The 20,751-nt window shown below is 41.7% G+C and overlaps 1 protein-coding gene across 2 annotated transcripts in view; it reads left to right on the top strand.

Moving 5' to 3' along the window:
* The first annotated feature begins 1,478 nt into the window (after positions 1-1,478).
* Positions 1,479-20,751, top strand: part of herc3 (HECT and RLD domain containing E3 ubiquitin protein ligase 3) — a 46,813-nt gene continuing 27,540 nt past the window's right edge. The window contains exons 1-13 of one of the 2 annotated variants that reach the window (XM_063218676.1): positions 1,479-2,777; positions 4,412-4,767; positions 9,678-9,837; positions 10,090-10,166; positions 10,476-10,697; positions 11,162-11,253; positions 12,088-12,218; positions 13,847-14,004; positions 14,396-14,482; positions 14,967-15,040; positions 15,662-15,786; positions 16,373-16,432; positions 18,392-18,503. In XM_063218676.1, the coding sequence (XP_063074746.1) occupies positions 4,539-4,767; positions 9,678-9,837; positions 10,090-10,166; positions 10,476-10,697; positions 11,162-11,253; positions 12,088-12,218; positions 13,847-14,004; positions 14,396-14,482; positions 14,967-15,040; positions 15,662-15,786; positions 16,373-16,432; positions 18,392-18,503 (1,527 nt within the window). In that variant the 5' untranslated portion in view covers positions 1,479-2,777; positions 4,412-4,538. The remainder of the gene's footprint in view (positions 2,778-4,411; positions 4,768-9,677; positions 9,838-10,089; positions 10,167-10,475; positions 10,698-11,161; positions 11,254-12,087; positions 12,219-13,846; positions 14,005-14,395; positions 14,483-14,966; positions 15,041-15,661; positions 15,787-16,372; positions 16,433-18,391; positions 18,504-20,751) is intronic. The other variant, XM_063218677.1, reaches the window with a different exon arrangement.

Raw genomic sequence — 20,751 nt, 5'->3', positions numbered from 1 at the left:
GGTGGATGGATTTTTCCAACATTTCGTTTAGCTTTGTTTTCTCAATAGTAGTTTGTTTTTAATTTAGGTATAGATATATCAAAAATTAAACTGCTCAGCTCTGCCCCAAAAGGCAAGCCAGCTTCCAGCATGTTCTGTGAGAATGCAATCTAGTTATGCTTGCTTGCTTGCTTGCTTGCTTTGTTGCTTTCTTGTGCAGGGCTGTAAAAATAGAAAATGGATCTCCTCCTAGGCCTTTCGAGATAGAGACACCGTTCAAACACTAAAACGACCGGATCGGCTTGGAGATCATTTGTACTGATATAGCGTGTCCGTGTCTCTTGTCGCTTTTCCGTTTTTGGCGATTTTGTGCAAATTTGGGTCCTCATTGAAAACAATGGATGGAACCTTCCTGCCAGGCATTCCAGCCCTCTAGGGATCAGAGTGCAGGAAGCTTTTTTTGTTCATAAAACATCAACACTTTCACCTAGAAGTTTAGTTGACACGTTGTTAGCTGGCTCTATGAGATTACTCCAAACGGTGAAAGTTTCATGTCCCAACTCCCATTACTTTTTAAATGGCAGGTGTGTAAAAAGTGCTGGGCTGGCCCAATGGCTTTTCCTATTGACTCTTGAAGTGCCTTTCTGAAGAGGTCAGCACATCTTCCAGAAGAGGACCATTTGTGACTGAACCGTTTAACCTATACACTTCATTAACCCCTTAAGACACGGCTTTATAAATAAGCTGTTACCAGCATGGCAATGACCAAGTCGTAATGTATTACTAAAGGCCCTGTGCACTGTCATAGTAGTGTAGTACTATAGTAGTTTCCTTTCAATGTCTATTACAGCGTGCCACAGGAGGTACGGCGTGCATTAAGGGGCTACGGACTGTTAGAAAGACAACACATATGACTCCAATCTGTGAGCAGGACATGCGCCAATTCTTTTTAACAACAGCGATCTGAAAACTAAAAACTGTTTGGATTCTGCCCTCTGCCTTAGAGCACAATACTAACTGCCATACAGTCAATCTGCCAATACAGGCTTCCATCTCAACTGTCACTTTCTCTCAACATTCTATTCTTAACGAGCACCTGCAACTACCATTCTGGAAGTAATTGTTCAGCTCTTCAATGCAATCTGATATTGTCTTGCTGGAATGTTCATGACAGCAAGCTGCTTGACTCAATGGTAAAGGTGCTGTATTAGCAATATGGATGTTGGGAGTTCAAATCCCTCTTGGACCCATATTGATTTTCAGAATTATATCATATGCAGTGTTCCTTAGCCAACTTAAAATACCATGTATGTCATTTAGTATCAATGGCAAAGGTGCTGTATTAGAGATATGGAGGTTGTGAGTTCGAATCCAACTCGGGCCCATGTTGATTTTCAAAATTATATCATATGCAGTGTTCCTTAGCCAACTTAAAATACAATGTATGTCATTTAGTATAGGGTGACCAGATTTTTGTAGTCTGAAACCGGGACACTTCATGCGTGACTGAAGGACAATATTTGGCAGGCGGGTAAAATTTGTATTTTTTAGATGCAATTTCCTGCATTCTGATCAATTTTAGAGGGAGGAATGACAAATCCCAATTGACTTCTTCAGACTTTCTATACAAGCGCTGGCTGCCATTAACTGTGGCAGGTAAACATGTAATCTTTTCCATATATTTACCCTGATAGACATGGCGAAATGTAGTGGGTGGCCAAAACCGGGACATATTTGTGTCCCGAGAGGGTTTGCTCGGGATCTGGGACACACAACTCCAAACCGGGACGTCTGGTCACCCTAATTTAGTATCAATGGCAAAGGTGCTGGATTAGAGATATGGAGGTTGTGAGTTCGAATCCCACTCGGACCCATGTTGATTTTCAAAAGTATATCATATGCAGTGTTTCTTAGCCAACTTAAAATACCATGTATGTCATTTAGTAGGCCTATCAATGGCAAAGGTGCTGGATTAGAGATATGGAGGTTGTGAGTTCGAATCCAACTCGGACCCATGTTGATTTTCAAAATGATATCATATGTTGTGTTCCTGGCTATAGCCAACTTAAAATACCATGTATGTAATTTAGTATATCCCCAAAATGCAGAGCTACAACACTTTCAAGATGGCTGAATCCAAGATGGCTGAATTGTTTGGCCCATAACTTCTGACTGGGTGGATGGATTTTTCCAACATTTCTTTTAGCTTGTTTTCTCAGTAGTTTTGTTTTTAATTTAGGGATAGAGATATCAAAAATAAAACTGCTCAGCTCTGCCCCAAAAGGCAAGCCTGCTTCCAGCATTTTCTGTGAGAATGCAACGTAGTTTTGTTTTATTTTTTTTTAAATCATTGTTCAACGTTTGAACTTCTGCACTGAGGCATGTTGCCAGTGAAAAAACAACAACAACAAAAAACAAAAAAAACAAATGAGCACTGGTTGTCTTGGTTGTCTTTGCACAATGCTCCATCATAGGCCTATGGATTGATTTAGGCTATTCTGAAAAATGTTTGTCCTATAGGGCCTATATATCATACGTTTGTGTTTCCCATTGATCGTGTTCAAGTAGGCCTGGGCCATTATTAGGATTTAAATGTTAATAGTTGTCCAACTGTTTTAGTGGCCGAGCTATCAGCAGCAGCCTGGAAAATACATTTCTACTTCCTAAACATTGGACACAGCGCCCCGCCCATTCAGGCATGTCACGTGGCAGATGACGTTGAGCAATTATCCGAATCAGAACTTCCTTGTTATTGTCAAAACGTCTGATCCCAAGATTCGAGGAATGTGTCGACCCAGGTAACATGCACCTTACAATTCACACTTCCTTTGAAACAGGCATGTATTTCCACTTGCCTATATCTATGGACACGCTTGCAGTTGGAGTTTTTATCCAACGGTACCGCCAATGAGCTGTAAGTGACTGTAAGTGGTTAGCTAACTGTAGCAGTCGATTTACACTTTGGAGAATATCAAGCGGAGTGCTTGCCATACCTCCAGCTCCTACTGTCATTGCAGCAGTTTCGTCGACGTCCGAAATAACGATACTATCTATGTTCAGAATGCATTCGTATTATTGACCTATAATGTTACACTTATATTTAATGCATGTGCACTTGTGCAGTGATTATTCTTACGTGCATGAAACACATCTTAAGACTTGTGCCAGTTTCATGTCATAATAATCTACGACTCTAGAACTATTCTCATTGACTTTCTGTGAGCCAAGTACACCGAAAATGGCTATAATAATAGCTAAACTCAATACAGTAACGTGCAAGTATACGGGGCGGTAACTGTAAACCATCGCTTTAGATAAGATAACTCTTCAATGAACGTTGTCAGTGATATATTTAGTTGCTGTTACGTAATTTGACGTGCAAAGTCAACAGTGGTAGCGCTCGTGCAGTTCAGGATGTTCAGATGTTATGGTTCGTCTCTGAATATGGAAAGTGACCATAGTCAACGTAGTAGTGGTAATGTCTGTGAGCCCAGTTTCTCTGATGAAGAAAAATAGGTATTTATCTTAGCTGTACGAAGTATTCCCGGGCATTGTTCTGCACAAATTAATGACTCTGCCATCACTACAACAAATGTTGACACTGACAGCACAGATGCTAGCTAGCGTAGATGGCTAAGTGAAATATCTGCTACAGCTAACAACCGTTAGGTCACTCAGGTGTTAGCGACGAAGCAGTTAGCACTAGACGAATGACAGCAGTAATCAGAGCCATCATGAGGTATTTTCTGTTTAACGCAGTCTCCAGTTATGGTGTGATTTCAAGCTTTCAAGACCGCGTTTATTATTGATATGATTCTCGAGTTGCATCTGCTCGATAATAATTGCACTCTTTAGATAGCTATGCCAGTCACTAGCAAACCACAATCCGATGCATGCCATGCCATCATCCTTTTAAACCATTCGTGTATCCACATTAAGTTATCAGTGTGTTCAGCTTCTATCAACGTCAAGGTTGGGAACGGGATGTTTTGAGGTTGGGGCAAAGATTTCCTAGGCGTCATTGGGGTGGATGAAGCATCTAGGCTTGGCCCATCATTGCTCTCTCACTGAAACTCCGAAGGTTTAGCTCACATAAACGCAATGCCGTTTCGGGGACATTGCACAGTTTAGTGTGTTGACTTGGCAGATCGCAGCTTACAAGGGGGATTAACGGGGAGGCCGAGTTTTATTTAACTACACTAAGGAAAGTTCCTTATCTGTCTCGTGTCTCGGCCGCCGCCACACACGTCAGCCTGCCCTGCCCCACCTCTCCCAGGCATCCATCCCCAACCGTCACCTCATCTTGCTGTCATCCTGAAAATACCACTTAATAACAATGTTCTGAAGCTTTCAGTCAGAGCTGGTGGTGACGGTCTCTCTAACACTAACGTGATTATTATTTCTAATACCAGCATTTCCTTCTCCCACACAGGCTTGTCACTCTTGGGAAAAGGGGAAGGCAGGACCACCAAGCCTGAAGTTCTTCCCTGCCTGTCACCCTCCATTCCTGCATCCATTCTCTATCTGTTGTTCTGTCTTCCCATCTGCCCTGTGGAGCCATGCTGCTATGCTGGGGTAGTGCGTCTTTCGGACAGCTTGCTGGTGTTGGACAGTTGGAGGGGTCGGTCATAGAGCCTCGGACCTGCCGGGGGTTTGGTGGACGGGCCTTGAAGGAGGTGGCCTGTGGGGGGAAGCACTCGCTGTTCCTGTTGCATGATGGGAGTGTGTACACATGCGGCTCCAACAGCAGCGGGCAATTGGGCCATGAGAAGGCTGGAAGCAATCCAGGTGATGGTCTTGGACACACACACACACACACACACACACACACACACACACACACACACACACACACACACACACACACACTGAATGAATGAACAGCTCATATGTCATCTGAATCTGCAGGCCTAAACTTCCGTTTACATAAAATGTAATTTGCTAGCCTACTAACTCTTATCCTTTGATTGGCTTGTTTAACAGAATTGTTGCTGTGCCAGTTGCCGTCCCAATCACATACGGGTTTCTAATACCCAGCCAATATCTATTAAAGATATTGACACAGACAATCCCGGTATATTTGGGCAGTGTGGTTTAATCATCATATGTTGATCTTCAGTTTCTCTAGACTTGTTCTTCTGTCAATTGCTACCTTAGTGATGGAGAACGTTTTGATAAATGAAATGTAGATAACCATTGGACGGCTCTACGCTGTTAATCTCTCCAGTCACTGCATGATATGAAGGTTGGATTAATGCTTTGGAGGCAGACCTTTGGCAGATTCTTTTAGGTTTTAATATACGACTGCTCATCCAAGGTGTCCACATGGTAGCTTAATCTTTTACTGGCCATAGGCTGAGTGGATACCATTCCTTATTTCTAGAGGTGCTCCGATCACCATTTTTTGGGTCCGATCACCGATACCGATCACCAAAAATCTTTATCTGCCGATTACCGATCATTGCCGATCACAAAAATGATTTCCTATTTTTTTAATAGCCTATTAATTATCCTTATTGAATACCATTTCTGCCCATAAACCAATCAATCTTAATTTGCACATGTCTATTATTAGGCTATTATTATTACTATTATTATTATTATTATTATTATTATTATTATTGTTATTATTATTATCTTTCAGACTAGTGTTGGTAATACAGTCTACAGTATTAATCAATGTATAAGTTATTGCATAGAATAACTAAACTATTTAAGATTGAATTGAAACTGAAACATTACATCAAATAGTCTTCCACATACGAGAAAAAAACAACCTGTCGCTTTAAATGAGCAGCCTCGTGAGGAGAGCCCCTCCCCTCTCTGTCACCGTCCACAGTTGCAGTGCTCCACTACCGTTCTGAATCTCTCTCTCAAGTTTTAACCACATCTGTCGCCGTTTGGTGTTTCAGCGACTATCAAACTAATCGACTGACTGCCAATTACAACTTTGAAAACAATAATTGACATGTTTGTGCTGACAACGTGAAGTTATTGCGTGCTGACCAAGGCAACTACACAGGTTATAACGTAACATGGCTCACTGGCGAGTACTCAATCGCAAATTACATTGTCACTCAGGTAAACGGCGCATGGATCGGAAAATCAGATCATTGTTGATGCAGATATGGTTATGAATGGTGGAAATGAAGGGGGGAATGGCGAAAAGTTATAGACAAGCAAAGATGCCTTCTTTTGGTGCAGTTGCAGCTGTGCAGAGCCAGCGCCTACATGCAGCGCCAGGTGTAAAGGCAAATGGTTGCGTGAGGAATTTAATATCTCTCGATCGTTTTTTTGATCGGCATGTTTTTCCGATCACCGATCAGGCTATTTTTGGCCATTATCGGCCGGTCATGATCGGCAGCCGAGCAATCGGAGCACCTCTACTTATTTCCCAGGACCTACAGTAGCTAACAGCTGTTTTGATCATGTGTGACTTCATGTGAGCGGCTGTGTCCTGTGATAGCTGGACAGAGATCAGAATTGTCATAGAAAAGTCGCCCAGGCCAAAAGGGAAGAGGCTGAGTGATAAGATGACCTGGATGCTAGAGGATTTTTTGTTCAGTTCCTGTTAGGCGAGCTTTTATGCTTCAGAGGGGTTGTGTCAACATTCAGTGGTGCATGCTGTATACACAATGGGAAGTGTTACAGTATATGAGCCACATGGATGTTGTTAAGATTTCTTTGTTCACAGTACTATTCAGTAGGTTCTTCCGTAGCTTAGCTTCATCACATCATCACATGTGACCAGTTACCGTCTTGATAATTATGGCTTTTCAGGGGTGCTGATGCTTCAGGTGAACCACATCTAAGCATGATGCATACTTAGGACTTGCAGTATTGGCCACTAGGCCAGCTGCCTCACCATAAGATGCATCCTAACCATTGTCCGTGTTAAACACACATAGAGAGAATGTATTGTTTAAGTCATATATCAGGCTAAAATAACACCTAAACCCCAAAGTGCACCAAGAGCTCATCGACAGTTATCTGAAGGTGGCAACCATACGTAGTACTGGACGGTAGAAATTAGTTTTATTTTTACTTTCTGTTGGCAAGCCAGACATGAAAGTAAGAAATTCCAGATATGCTGCAGTGTTGGTTTCAGATCATATTGTTTGAGCTGGTGAATGTGTTGCACAGCATTCGTATTTCAAGTTCAGATGGGAACACCATGTCAACATATGACTGGTTCTCCTTCATCATGTTAAAACTCTCTTAGAATTTAACCCATTTTAGCCTGAAGCAGCGTTTACGTCGTTTGACCTTTGGTACCTGGAGTGACATACACGCTGCATTCAGGCTCTTGAGATTTGAGTTAATTAAAAATGTGGGTATGTTGGAGTTGTATGAACATATTGCAAGATGAGGGTCCTAGCTTTTAAATGCAACTTATTTCATGTTTTTATGTGCTTCGGAGGCTGATATAGTTAGGTTTTTATAGGCAGAGGGCACCCTTTCCCAGAATGGGCTTAGGCATTTAGCAGACGTTTTTTTCCAGGTTCCTTTTTGGCGAAAAGGACCATCTCTGTTCTAGCTTTTTTATACCATGCAGTTCCCCTTTAACATGTCATCATTTCTATAATGGCTAAATGGCTTTCTGTTGAATATTTAACGTGTTAGTTCGCCATTTTGGAAGGCCTCTCCATGAGCGTTTTGAGCAGTGATGCGAAATAGTTTTGTCTGTCCAACTTATAAACACACGCTAGAGCAGGACAAAAATAGAAGCCTGACGGTGCTGTAGTAGCATGGCTGCTGCATGCATTGTGGGTCTTACTGGTACAGTGCATGCTGTAAGTTATGCATTGTTTTCTTCGCAGGCAGGCGCATAGAAGAACCATTGTATTGCAATGAGAGTAGAGATGTTAACCGATAGTCGTTTAACCAGTGGCTGACCGAATCAACTTTAACTGTTTAGAGCTTTTTAGCCACCAGTTAAAAAAGACCTGAATGCCAGCCAACATCTGTTATTACACTGTGTACACATGTGTTATTGGTGTTGTAGTGTATGGGGCAGTGTGATCTTTCAATATCAAGAATGGGTAACACTTCCAAATAAGGGGCCATGATTAACAGTAAAATAGCTACAGCCTAATACTTAAGTAAGGGTTAATAATCATTACTTAATGCCACATTAGACACATATGAATTGTTATTAATGCATATGTTGAACATTAGTAAGCAGTTACTTAACTATTAGATAACAATTACCTTGTGTTACAAGTTACAAGTTAATAGCATATTATTATTTAACTTATAGATAAGTAAGGGCACAGTTAATTGTTAAGTAGCTCAGGTCATACTTAACTAAGGACCAAAATTAACACTTACTTAATACAAAAGTAAGGCATAACTAATGGATAAATAATACATAAATCTTGGGGTTTGGGACCCTTATATTAGAGTTGGCTGAGGACAACTAATGGTTAATTAATAGATAGATATTGGTGTTTGGGACCCTTATATTAGAGTTGGCTGCGGATAACTAATGGTTAATTAATCAATAGATATTGGTGTGTAGGACCCTTATAATAGAGTTGGCTGAGCATACCTAATAGTTAAGTAATTAATCTACTGTGACATCTAGTTTTCACTCGTTCAAATCACTGTAATAATGGCAACAGGAGTCATTATATAGCAAGGATTGGACGTACACTTCTCAATGATGGTTGAGTGATGAGATGTAATTTTTTCATATACCACTTATTAATTTTAATGGTAAAAACCCTACAATAAATGCAGAACATTATGAAGAGTAATAGTTTTGAAGCGAAACTAAACCATTCCTTTGTGATAATTAAGTTAATGTTTGAGAATATTAGCTCCAAGAAGTGCAGTGCATGATGGGTACACAATCTACAGACAACAATATTTCGGTATTATTTATTCATTAGATATGCCTTGCTTTTGTATAAGTAAGTGTTAAGTTAGGTCCTTAGTTAAGTATGACCTAATAGCTAAGTTTACTTAACTATTAACTGTACCCTTACTTATCTATTAGTTAAATAATTATATGCTATGAACTTGTGACACATGGTAATAGTTATCTAATAGATACGTAACTGCTTACTAATGTTTAACATATGCATTAATAGCAATTAATATGTGTCTAATGTGGCGTTAAGTAGTGATTATTAACCCTTACTTAAGTATTAGGTTATAGCTAATTTGCTGTTAATTATGGCCCCTTATTTGGAAGTGTTACCCTAAAATGTTAGCCTAAATGTAACCTCTTAACTTAACCTGGTTTACTCCTGAACCAGCTTCTTAGGCCCCTGCTCTCTATTTGCCAGTTGATTGTGCATCTCATTGCCGTCTTCACCCATTTTTAATCTGCCAGTAGAATTTTTTTTCTTGTCCATGATGGTTGTTGACTTTCTTTTTAACTGATTTAAAATCATGCAACATAGACAAAACAGTGATGATAAACTTTTTTTCTGCAGCTTTGAGTATCCCTGTTACAGCAAAGAGTTGTTTTGGGGGAGAAGAGATTGGCAAAGGTAGCCTAGACACAGACAGAGTTGTAATACCGATGAGGTTGACCTGTTTGCATTTTGCAAATCGTGTGTCAAGACCAGAGTCAGTAGTTTGGGGGGTGTTGTGGTAAGGCTATTGATGTTGGAGTTCTTACACTGACTAAACATTTGTCTAACTGTCTGTCTTCACATCTTTTTAAAAATTATTTTCTCCTTTCAAAGAGCTGGTGGGGGCTCTGGATGCTCAGAAGATCGCTGGTGTGTCCTGCGGTTCTGCTCACTCGCTGGCGGTGAATGAGCATGGCCAGGTGTTTTCCTGGGGTGCAGGCAGCGAGGGCCAGCTGGGGCTGGGCATGGCGGAGGAGACTGTGAGAGTACCCAGGTATAGTACGGCCATCAGGTCTGATCTTGAGAGCATTGCATGAAAAAAATAATAATGCCAAAAAATCATCTAGAAATTGAAACATACACCTCCATGTTCCCTCGAGAAACTAAAATGTATCTTGTGTGTGATGAATATTTCACTTTGGTATCATGGTCAGCCCTTAAAAAAATCTCATGACTTGTCTTTGCAGCAAGTAGATTTATGTGTTAGGAGACGTTAATATTGTGTGTTCCAAATGTCATTGTGCAGGTTGATCAAGAAGTTGTGTGAGCATAGGATCACCCAGGTCATGTGTGGCAACCACCACTGCATTGCACTTTCCAGAGGTAGGACTCCACAGGGAGGGTGTGCGTGCGTGCTTGTGTGAGCATGCTTGTGTGCGTGCCCCAAGCCCGGTCAAAGCTGTCATCGGCCCTGCTTAGACATAGTTAGTTATATCATTAACAAGTTTGTTGTGTTTCAGTTAAAGCATTCAGACAAGCATTAATATTTTTTTTTGTTTTCTGTGTCACATTTAATGACACTATTAACAACATAGTATTATAGTATTGTGTAAATTGATTTGATCACTTAGACATTGAGAATTGTGATTGGAATCCTCATTCATATATACTGTATTTACTGCTACTCCTCAGATGGTCAGTTATTCACGTGGGGCCAGAACTCCAATGGTCAGCTGGGTCTTGGGAAAGGGGAGCCCAGCACGCTGTCCCCCCAGCCCCTCAAGTCTCTGGCGGGCATCCCCCTGTCTCAGATCAGTGCTGGAGGAGACCACAGCTTTGCCCTCTCCCTCTCAGGGGCCGTCTTTGGCTGGGGGAAGAACACCGCTGGACAGCTAGGCCTGAATGATGAGCAAGGTACAAGTCATGGAATTTTTAAAAAAGTATTTTTTGATTTTTTTGGCCTTTATTATGACAGGACATTATGAGAGGAGACAGGAAACAATTGTGAGAGAGATGGGGTAGGTTTGGGAAATGACCCCGGCCGGACTTGAACCGTCCCTGTGGGCATGTACTGTAAGCCCAAATGTGGGGGGCTTAGCGCGCTGTGCCACAGCGCCTCCCTTGTCATGGAATTTTTAAATGAAACAATTTATTTTAAACCATACCAGTTGCAGCCTGTGTGTGTGTATGTGTTTTCAAGTGTACATGAGGATACTAGTTTAGAGAGTAGGTGTATAGAAGTAAATGTGCAGAGGTAGTGATAGACTTGGTTGACTTATTTGGCCTGAAAAGCCAAATGTTCAGCCGAATTCCAGCTATTTCCTAATCATTGGTTTGGCTCAGGACATTCATTATGTCTTTGTGTCTGATTCCTTCAGATCGTGCAGTCCCTTGCCACATAAAGTTCCTTCGATCACAGAAAGTAGTTTACATCAGCTGTGGAGAAGAGCATACAGCCGCACTAACAAAGGTGGGTGTGGTGTTCTGATCTAGCGCTCACTGGCTTGTGAAGATTCTTATTTATCAAGGTCAGTTTAGTCAGAAGAGTTTACTGTAGTTGGAAGCAGTTGGCAACTTCTGTTTGGAACGTGAATACGATTCGTTTGTTCGTCTAAACTGAAGAAGTCTATCAAATGAACTTCTTCAGAAAAAAGTTCCTCTGCCTACAACTTAACTCCAATACCATCACCGGTCACACTACTGTGTTGTTTTACATACTAAGATGTAATTTTGGATAATTGGATGGGTTTTGGAATGTTTTAAAAAATATGGAAATTAAATAATGTTGAAGAAAGCAGTACAAAAATTCACAATCTTACTTGTCATTATGTCTATTCTTTTTTCCGTGCGAGGGAGTAAAATTGTGGGTATGTACCATGCAAACTAGAATGTGGTGCAAACTGGCATTTCCTTGCCCGTATTTACATTGGCTATCCGTGCATTTTGAGTAACTGGTTTGGACAGGCATGCTCTTTTGGCAGCCACCATTCATTCTGCTGTTGATGTGAAGGCGCCCTGATGAAAGTGTAACTCTCAGAATGCAAGCTGAGGCTCTGCACGTTTGGGTCAAAGACGTCCAACATGAAATTGTCCTTCAGTGCCAAGGGATACTTTTGCTTACTGTAACTGTACAAAAACATTCTTTTCAAGTGAATGCATGAAAGCCAAGGCAAACAAAGAATTTACAAACTTTTTTTTTTGCAGTTACAGTAAGCGAAAATTGAATGGACGTTGGACGTCTTTGACCCGTTTATGTTTGTTCCATGTTGGACGTCTGTGACCCGTTTATGTTGTGATTGGGCAGGATGGCGGTCTGTTCACGTTTGGAAGTGGTTCAAGAGGTCAACTGGGTCATGACTCCACCAACAACGAACCCCTCCCCCGCAGAGTCCTGGAGCTCATGGGTACAGAGGTGTCCCAAATCGCCTGTGGCAGGTACCCCTCATCACCTCAACATCCCTCTCTCTTGACGCACCTCAAATTCCTGTAGCCCACACCCAGAACAGTAACACTGACACTTTTCTGTATAGTTGCAATGGTGTGATGTGTGTTAATGATTGTTAAGCCAAAACAGAGTGCTAAGAAGATGCTGGTGTTCTAATGGGAAAAACATGGTATATCCAGAGAATCTAGAAACAAACAATTATTTATTTCCCCTTGTGCCATGAAGTTCAGTCTGATCCTTTGCTTTGTGTTATTGCTCAAGGTGGTCAGTGTTACACCATGATTGTTGTTCTTGGAGACTAACCTTCTGTTTTGTTGTGATTTGACTTACTTTAATTTTCAATAGACTTGCCCTCAGCAGGGTTGTTATTGCAGTAAAGAGGTGGTGTTTTGGTATGCCACTCATGTGTGCACAAGCTGCCACACCCTGCAAACTAAAGCTATGCTAGGTCAGATGGCACTGATCCTCAATACTTAAGGCTAATGCTGTTGTTTTTGGAAAAAGAAAGCACATGTTCAAGATATGAAGGAATACTAGTTGTGCCTGACGTGATGGAATATGAAAGAGTGGTAATCAGAGAGGCTATGCCTTGTACAAAAGAAAACATAATTATTTAGCACAGAACTGCTGATGTTAAAGCTTAGAGGGATCACTTCAGTAGCTGTCATTAAATAGTTTCAGCTGAGACAGACCAAAAACCCACAATGTCCATGTAGGGCATTTTTGCATGAGGAATTGAGAGTTTGGCACATCACCTGCTAATAATGTGACTTGTGGTGTCATTGTGGGCTCTGCTCAGTATTCATCGTCAGCCGCACTCAGAGGTGTCAAAAGTAAAAGTAAAAAAAAAAAAAAAGGCATACGGTTTTCTTTCAGCTTAGGTAACTTATCTGAGTAAAAAGTAGACCTGTGTACTTGTCTTACAATCAGCTGACTCTACTGGTTGGATCAAGTTTGTGTTGGGTCGTTGAAGGGTTTTTAGTGTTTTTCAGTAACAACACAGTCTATCTATGTAGTTAGTAGTTACAATTGAGTAAATGGTGTAACAGCTATGTAATACCATGTGCTAGTGTTGTAATCTCATCTCTTCTCTGTAATATCATGTGCTGGTAGGGGTGTAGCGGTATACAAAAATCATGGTTCGGTATGTACCTCGGTTTTGGGGGTTACGGTTCGGTACATTTTCTGTACAGTATAATATAAAAGGGAAATACACACAAACTGCTACTTTGGGTAGGAGATTTCATCAGTGTAAGAAATAGTACTTTTCTCAAAGTCTCACAAAGAACAAGCCTCTACACCTGTTTTTTTCTTGCATTCTCAGCGTTCGGTATGAGCCACGGCATGTAGTGGCAGCATCATGTAAAAACATGAACAGAGTTGCCGGTCAATCTACCTTTCGGTACAGCACTGTTCGGTTCGGTACAGGTCTGTTCGGTTCGGTACAGATACAATACAGTGTACCTTTACAGGCCTATGTGCTAATGTTGTAACGACACCACAATTTTACTTTTATTTTTGACACCTCTGGCCGCACTGTATTGTTGGAGTGGTGTGTTTGTTTCATGTTGGCGGTTTGACCACACAGCTTTGTTTTTTTTGTGCATCATGTATTCAGGCACCACACCCTGGCCTTTGTGCCGTCGTCCAGTTTGGTGTACGCCTTTGGCTGCAATGACGACGGGCAGCTGGGCACTGGCGCTAAAGCTGACACCAAGACCCCAGTGCCAATCCGCAACGTCTCCCCCACCTGCACACTGAAGATACACTCCACAGGTGAGAAGGATCGGAGCAGTTTAGACTGCACTTCTTGACTGCACTGGTACACAACCTGCAATGTCATTATCTATTGTGCAGATCTGACTCTTATCTTCTCTCTCTCGTGTCCGTACACACACACACACACACACACACACACACACACACACACTAAAAGTTGATAATATTTCGCCACTTTGTTCAGTTGTAATGATATTACCTTGTGTGTCCCCTGTTTCATCATACACCTTTAGAGTTCTGTATTAAAATGCAAAAATAACAGGACGTGGTAAATGAGCATATGAAAAAAAGAACACCTAAAACTTAACATATTGTGTGCCGTATATAGTAGGAAGATAGTTGCTATTTATTTGTAAGTGTACTTGTCAAAATGTTTATTTTTCTTCAGAAGGAGTGAGTGAGGCGTCATGGGCAGGCAGATTGAGGGCCAGCATGACAGCAGCTGTTTGCTGCTGCAGGAGAGGCTCAGTGCAGGGTAAACAGATGCCTTAAGAGGCCTCCACGCTGGCAACACCAGCACACACCACAGATGTAGACTGCGCACCCCCTAAGCAACTTTGTCATATGATGAGTACCCCCTCACTCATGCTCTATATCTGCTCCTCTATCCCAAAGTGACAGTCTACATATTTGTTATTATTACATTTGTCCACGTACCCTGAGGTGTGCTTACGTACCCCTAGTGGTATACGTAGTGGTACAGGGACTCTGCAGTGAGATATCTGTGAGGTGCTTTGCCAAAATAGGTTTGAAATACACATGTTACGGATTACGTGTTGGATGTTTCAGTTGTGCATATTGCCAAAGCATATTCAATCTTGTGTTTTTTCATTCATTTGTCCACGTTGACCCTCTTAAAACATAAAGGCTTTCCTCTATTGAAGGTAGCCAGAATATGGATAGCTCATATTTGAATTTTAAGTTTTTTTCTTTCTTCTATTTCTCTCTTCCATTTTTAGACCCTGAACATTTAACTATAAAGAAAATCCACTGCGGAGGAAACCATAACTTCTTGCTGTATGGCACTGATGACGTGAGTAATTGCACTGAATGGCTAACGCTGCTGCCAATGGGATGGTTTGGTCATGGTTTGAGTTGTGGGCAGATTTTGTATTAATGATGTGACTTCCGGCAAATGTTGGATAGTGAAACTGAGTAACTGGAAGGTACTGCATGGTGCATGGTCTTTTGTTTTGGTGTAATGATTGACTGACTTTGGCCTTGGTTACCAGTAGTCAAGTGGATAATGCTGTACATTTCCCCATCCACCAGGGGGTGCTACTAGTCAAACGTTGTCCTACACACAGTTCCAAGATTTTGCATGTGTGCTTACGTTATTGCAGTTGCACACAGTTGCAAGACTTTGCATTTGCGTTTACATTCATGTAGCTGCACGCAGTAGCAAAATTTTGCATTTGTGCTTACATTCATGTAGTTGCACACCATATTTAAAGTCAAATGTAAAATGCACAACCCCTTATTACGTCTGCTGCAAACAGTAATGTAAGGGCAATTACATTTTTGAACGTGGAAGGCATTGCGCTTGTTATGACTAAGGATTCGTTCAGTTTGTGTGTCTGTGGTGGCTGCTGACAATCCTGTTTTTGTCAAATCGGGAGATCTCACCCCTGTTGTGTGACTGCTATGTTCACAGGACTGCGCTGTCCCAGAAGACTTCCGCGTGATCAACACCTCCAGGAGTATCTCACTAATTAATTACGAGAGCTTGAACATGCTGAGAATAAAGATGTCCGACACCACTGACTCCAGCACGACCAAGTAATAATAATAATAATTTTATTTTATTTATTTTATTTTAAGTAAGACACTGTTATGCAGGGCTGTGTCAGATATGTCTGCAGTGCAGCCTTAAATGAATTTCATCATCTCTGCATTATGAACTATTACCTGCTAGGGCTGTGCAATATATCCAACTTATATCGCGATATCAATATTGCTGTCAAATGATATCAGATTTCATAATATCTATTTGAAACATTTTTTTTGTCATTTGTCTATACTGCCATAAGTAGGCCATGCTATGCGCAATACATTCTCCTCCATATGAGCCATTGCGAGCACAGAGTAGAATTGCTACCCAACACTCGTGCAGAACACCACTGTGTGTTTCTCCATGGCTCTCCACTCACACTGCTGAAGGGAGTTTAGATTGTGAATCGTTTGGCACAATTGTTTTTTTGTTTTTTTTATTGTTTAAAAAAATGTGATATCAACATTGAATGAAATAATCGTGATATTGATTTTTCCCATAATCGAGCAGCCCTATTACCTGCCATCTGTCAGACAAACTCACAACCCCACAGATTAAAATAAAAAAGAGACTGATCGGGTTGTCTTTCCACAGCGATGCCATTCTATTGCTCTCATCCACTGCATGTTGGAATGCCAGCTTTCTGGACCAAAGGTGAGTTCTGGTTGCTTTTTAGCGTAGTCTTGTGTTGTGCATGTTGGACGCAGCCCAGGGTTTAGGTTTTGGACTCTGTGGAGGTTGGTGTGGGGTGGGCGGCTGCTGGACTGGACTGGGAGAGAAATAGAGCCCGGACACTTTTGGCTTAAGGGGGCCCCTCATAATTGGAGGCACAGAACTGACTCACCGGTGGGCCCCGCACCCTCGTGGGCCCCTATTTTCAGTATATATTTTTTTACATTTCTGAAAATATAATAGGGGCCCCCGGGAAATGCCCGGTATGCCAGATGGCCAGTCCAGCCCTGGGCGGCTGTGTTTTTATTTCTTGCATCTGACCTCTATAAGGCCGGGTGTGTTCAGCCAGGTCAGTAACTAGAGGCCGATCTTTACAATGGAAACAAAAACAAGAAGTCATGTGTACGTGCAGGTCATGGGAATGATTTTCTGTGCCTTCATCAGCAAAAATAAACCTCCTCTTTCCAAAACTTGCAGTTATCATTTCACCTCTCCACATGATGCAACATTTAAAACTGCTCCAGGCAAAAGAAAAAAACCTACAAAAAGTACTCTGGACAGCTAAAGAAGTCATCGATCTATCTTCTGTAACACTCTTTAAAGGCTGTAAACGCAGTGTACTTGATAAGGTCATGCTTGTCAGGAGTCATGTTCAGTACCTGGCACTGACTTGAATACTGAATCATTGGTACTTGGCCTTGACGGATGTGAGATAGATCTGATGTCATGGAATCACTCTTATGCCAGCATTAGATATCAACTAGCATTAGATATCAACTAGCATTAGAGTGAAATCTCACATGCATCCATCATCAGGGCTCTTGGATGACAGTCAGCTGTTGACATCGGCCACAACTTTGAACTTGGCCCTGTACATATGTAGTAGGGTGCATGTTAGGATACTAATACAGAGGTCAGCTGGGGGCAGCCGTGGCCTAGTGGTTAAGGAGATGGGCTTTTGGATCAGAGGATTGCAGTTTCAAATCCCACCCTTATCACTCCCCACCACACTCCATGACTGAGGTGCCCTTGAGCAAGGCACTGGCTAACCCCACACTGCTCCAGGGACTGTAACCAATGCCCTGGGCATGAATCGCTTTAGATACTGTAAATAAGGTAATGTAAAAAAAAGAGTACAAATTCTTGCTAGTTTCCTCCACTGAGATTTCACATTTTTGTCTCTGCAATGGTGACCACGGTTATCAGTTTCAGATGAGCGAAAAATGATGAAATATTTTTCATTCTCTGTTACCAAAGATACTTGACATTCTACTCCTCCTGTATTCTCTCTGCCTTTACCCTCTGCCCAATGATCTGCACATTCTTCTAAGATGCAGGAGGCGAGCAAAAGGGGGTGGGGGGGGGGTGTAGATTAAAGAGACTAGGACTGACGGGTTGAGTTGGACACACCCAAATTTAACATGCCAACCCGTGCTATGTGCCAGGGCAGCCTGTGCCACCTGCCCGCCGTATACTATACCATCACCCCTTCTCATAGAGTGCCAAATGTCCTGAAGTCATCCGCTTAAGTGGACACAAATGTAATTCAGCTCAACACTCGCAATATGGCAGGCATTCTGTTAAATGAAATACTTCAAGTAGAATGGAGGAGGTGGCCTGCACACCTTGAATCTTTGTTTGCAGGTGCAGCTATATCAATGGAAATCATTTCAAAATTATTGGAGAAGCGCAACTCTGCCTCAAATGCGGTCTTAATGTGAAAGCTGATGTTTCGGTCAGTCAGACCGACCGTAATTGTAGCAGTGTTGCGCTTCTTCTATAATTTTCAAGCTAAATGAAATACGAACATTCATTGTGACAGTAAACAAGGAGACATTGAACACTGCATTTGTTTAAAATGTTTAATCCTCCAAAACTGTTATTCATTTTTTTATATATGCTCTCTGTCATTATAATCAATTTCTGTTCACATTGTTTCAGTGACGATGGCCATTTCAAAACGAATCCCAAAATCCCAGGCATCGACCTCCACTCAGTGAGACTACTGTTTGACCTGCTCATGAAGCCGGACTTCGCCAGATTATTGGAACAGGTACAGTGATAACACAGACATCTCCTATTCTTTGGCAAATATCACACCTTTGATGCATAATTTGCAAGATTATTTACCAGAAAAGCCATTAACATATTGGCACAGCCCTTGCTATTGCCACTACTGACAAAATTACTAACATCATATAAATGCCATGAAATCCGTATGGCTTTTAGATTTATTGTAGCTGTAAAATGAAATAAAAAAATACAAAACATAACATCATGACATGTATTGAAAAAAGCAGAACCCTGTTGGTAAACAGTGACGGACCTGAATGGATCAGGTTTAACTACAGGATAAAAAAAGGATACAAAAAAAGCGTCATCTAAGTGTAAAAGAGCAACTGTCTCTGGACATTGTGTGGACATAGATGTCATAGTACGTGGCCAGCAAGGTCATTGCTGCACGTCTTTGTGATGGCAGCAGAAGGATGGCCAGGTGTGGTAAGCTTTAGGGTCTGTGCAGTGAAATAAGACTGCTGTGTACCGCTGTGCGCCTTACCTCTCCAGACAGTGATGAAGGTAATCCTCTTGCCCTGTATTGGCCAGGTGGGGAGCTTTGCTGTCTCCCACAGCGAAGCCACTGATGATGGAGTGGGTGCAAGTCTCTCCCTGAAGTTAATAATTAGCGTCTAATAAAGAAACCTAACCTAGTCTTTGTCTCCATAGTACATTCTGAGACTAATTGTTGATCTGGCACACCAGTCCATAAAGCCTGCCAGGTAACAAATCCCTCTGCAACCATCATTGTTCTTTTTGAGTCCCCCGCAATTGTCATCTGTGAACATGATTACGTGAGTTTGGTCTGTGGTGGTGTTAAACCACTGTGAGTAATGAGGACAGTAGTGACTGACCTGTGTGCTCAAACTGATAGTTAAGACAAAACAACAGGCCAGACTGAAAGACCAGGCTCTTATTTGTCTGGCACTGGGGTCATTGTTTTCAGGTAAGTCATTGGTAAACTCCTCTGAAGTTGAAGTCCACACAGATCCATTGATTTTGGTTGTATTTTCATAGTTTTTGCTGTGGTATCACTCCTACTGCTTAATATAAAGAATGGCATAGTCTTTGATGACAAACCTTGGAGAAGAACTTGATTGCCAATGAGGTAAAGATGAAAATGTAGCACAAAAGTGGAAAAAACACCTCATTTTTAGGCATGAAATTGAGCCAAAATCCTATTGAAATGTGATTTAAGAATATTTTTTTCTATTGAATGTTGTCAGCATGTGTGTCCTGTTTTTATTGACATAAAAAATGTTATGGCAAGCCATGTCAGGTTCAACCCATTTTAAAGCACTTTTGAGAGTTTGGCTCCCTGACTAGTATGGCCACATGCAGTAGCCTGCCCTTTGCCTGACTCAGTGGCCTTGAGATAGCAGCCCCTGGCAGGTCAGCTGGCTGCTTATCGGCTTAGTTCCTTAAAAGTGGCATCACACCTTTTAATGTTGATTGAATTTATTATTCCGGCACAGCAGAGGAAACCCCGCCTTGCATCGACCTTAGCAGGCCAAGTAAACAACTGCACATATTCTTGTCATGTATCGCGGAGTTGATATGCTGATAAATACAGCCTCGGTGGACTGGGACTCAAAATTGCTTGTTTTGATCCAGTGTCAAGATCCAAAGCTCTGTTGCTTTCAGTGGTTAGTGGACCTGACGGTGTCAGCACTGGTTGAGCTGTCCTCCTCTTCCTCCTCCTCCTCTTCCTCCTCCTCATCTTCCTCCTCCTCTATTTCCCCCTTCACTGCTCCTCTTCCTCCTTCTCTTATTCCTCCTTCTCTTCCTCCTCCTCCTCCTCCTGCTGTGTTTTCCCTCCCCACTGCTCCAGCCTAATCTGCTCTGCTCTGCTCTGCTGTGATGTGATGTGTGTTTGCCAGATGCTGTGTGGTGTGGTGTGTCATGGAGATTAGGTGGTTCACAGAACACCACTGGGGTCGTTACCACCCCCCCAAACAGCTCTGACTCATGTTGTGTGCAGAAAAGCCGCCAACAGTCATGTGTGCTGATTTATGTGGTTGTTTGATGTCCATCTGGACATGTTTGTTTATTTTTGTTATTTATTTTTTTTGTCTCTATGAAGGTCAATATTTATCTTTTATCAATTTTTTTGCTTGTTAATTGACTTATTATTTTTACTCCTTGCACAGTATGGTATTAAATGATGTTAATCAATTGCTGTCATTGTTAGCACTTTACAACCATTTCTAAGCCTTGGTCACTAGAATTTGCATTATGAAATCCAA

This window comes from Engraulis encrasicolus, chromosome 16 (genome assembly GCF_034702125.1).
Source record: "Engraulis encrasicolus isolate BLACKSEA-1 chromosome 16, IST_EnEncr_1.0, whole genome shotgun sequence".
Lineage (NCBI taxonomy): Eukaryota > Metazoa > Chordata > Actinopteri > Clupeiformes > Engraulidae > Engraulis > Engraulis encrasicolus.
The sequence above is the reverse complement of the archived record's forward strand: the minus strand, read 5'-3'. Positions and strand labels throughout refer to the sequence as shown.